Source organism: Pundamilia nyererei, unplaced genomic scaffold (assembly GCF_000239375.1).
Source record: "Pundamilia nyererei isolate P.nyererei 1_Seehausen unplaced genomic scaffold, PunNye1.0 scaffold00339, whole genome shotgun sequence".
NCBI lineage: Eukaryota > Metazoa > Chordata > Actinopteri > Cichliformes > Cichlidae > Pundamilia > Pundamilia nyererei.
Window position 1 is genome coordinate 19710 of NW_005187740.1, and position 2002 is coordinate 21711.

The 2002-nt window shown below is 36.8% G+C and overlaps 1 protein-coding gene across 1 annotated transcript in view; it reads left to right on the top strand.

Moving 5' to 3' along the window:
* The first annotated feature begins 198 nt into the window (after positions 1-198).
* LOC102199154 (protein CREG1) overlaps positions 199-2002 on the top strand; it is a 13913-nt gene continuing 12109 nt past the window's right edge. Inside the window, exon 1 of the mRNA XM_074312096.1 lies at positions 199-615. Within this exon, the coding sequence (XP_074168197.1) occupies positions 258-615 (358 nt within the window). The 5' untranslated portion in view covers positions 199-257. The remainder of the gene's footprint in view (positions 616-2002) is intronic.

Sequence of the window (2002 nt, forward strand, 5' to 3'; positions counted from 1 at the left end):
TAAACAATAAAAGGTGAATCAAATGGACCATTACGGCAAGGCTGGGATGGTCAGTTTGGTAAAGTAAATCCGTTGGGTATCTTTCTTTGCCTTTAGACAACAATTCTGATGGCAAAAGAGCCAAACGGGACAGGCCCAAAAAAAAAAAAAAAAAAAAAGCAATGCTTTTATTATGAAATTTCAGACCGGATATTCGGTATTGTTTATATCGCCTCTCTCGGTCTTCACCGACTCTCCACCATACACTCGAGCCAAAGATGAGATCTCTGTGGCGGGCTGTGCGTGTCTTCCTCCTCGGCCTCTCCTTGGCCTCCCTGTCCCTGTCCGGTGCGTCCCGGTTCCACATCCCGCCTCATGACCAGGTGGCCCGGGTCGCGCGCTTCGTTGCGCACCAGGTGGACTGGGCCTCCATGGCCACCATCTCCACCCACAAACCGGTGGTGGGCCAGCCGTTTTCTAATGTCTTCTCGGTGAGCGACGGGCCAAGGGGCTCGGGCTCCGGGGTGCCTTACATGTACCTGACCCGCATGGAGATCTCCGTGCAGGACCTGGAGGTGAGCCTGACCCAGGATATCAGTGTTAAAACAGGAACTGAGCCTTCCTGTTCAGAAGTCAGTTTACAAACTAGAATTTAGTGTACTCGACACTCTCTGTATCTGCGCTGTGTTGCTGTAAAAGGCACTGCTTCTCGTTCAGAACTCCATTAAGAAAACCTTTGATTTTACCGTGAAAGCCATTAAAGTTCAATGTTACAGGTTCTGGAGCGATAAAGCGTAAAATTAAATAACATTTGACTTTAGTGATCTTCTGCTTTAAAAAGCCATCAGCTGTCAGTAACTTATTCTATACAAAACAAAAGTGTGGAACTTGGTAAACACAATATTTACTAACAACACGCTTATATAAATATGTTTGCAGTGATTAGCACTGTTTTTAAAATGCTACTGCAGAATTATTGCAAACACATCAAGAATATTTATTTTAATACTCCTGACATATAGAAGAGCAAAACTGCCAAGGTCTAAAATGCATTTACAAAAACGGAAAGATAAAAAATAGATAAAAATATTTAGAATTTTATTGATTTTTTAAAAAAATGAAATAAAAAGGTATAAATAGCCTGATTTAATGTTCTTTAATTTGTTTTGGGGTTTTTTGTATCTTCTTTATCTTTTCTATTTTACTAAAATATATAGTTTTTTTTAATTGAAATTTTTAGTTCACAAAATAATGTTAATGATGATTTTCTTTCCCATGGGGAAGAAATGTATCATTAACATTATTTTGTGCATTTAAGGTAATATTATTTTTTTAACATTTTAATATTCAGACTTTCATTTTAAAGGTTATTTGAAGTTATGTGAAATAATGTGAAGTTATGCTGAGATATAAAATCATGAATAGTTGAGTTTATAAAACTGCATTTTACATAAACTGTGATGTAAGTGCAGCATGACTCAGCATATTTTCCTGGCAGTGACTCAGCAGTTGTCAGTCACATGTCAAAGCAGAAGTTGAGACCACAGAAGAAGAAACGAGTGCTTGAAATCTGCTGAAACGACACAGAAAACCAGTTTAAATGAAGTTCAGCTTTGTTAAAGTTTGCTTTATTACAGGAAGTTATCAAAATAAAACAGAGCAGCAGCTTTTTATTGTCTTGCAGAAGGTTATAAAGTTTGTTTGAGCTAAAAAGTCATTTTCTCAGGATTAAATATTTATTTTTAGTACCTCCAGTTTTAATGACCTCAGTTTCTTTCTCACTTCTTCAAGAAAAGATAAGATAAGATAACTCTTTATTGTCATTGCACAGTCATACATAGTACAATAGTACAATGAAATTGGAAAACTGTCCTACACATACATACTACATACACTACATATAACACAACACGACCCGATATGAAACATCACAACACAACGCAAACAACACAACATAGTATAATAACTTAGTAATAAAAAAGAAGAATAAGTGTATTTGTATTGCACACTGTTATTAATGCAC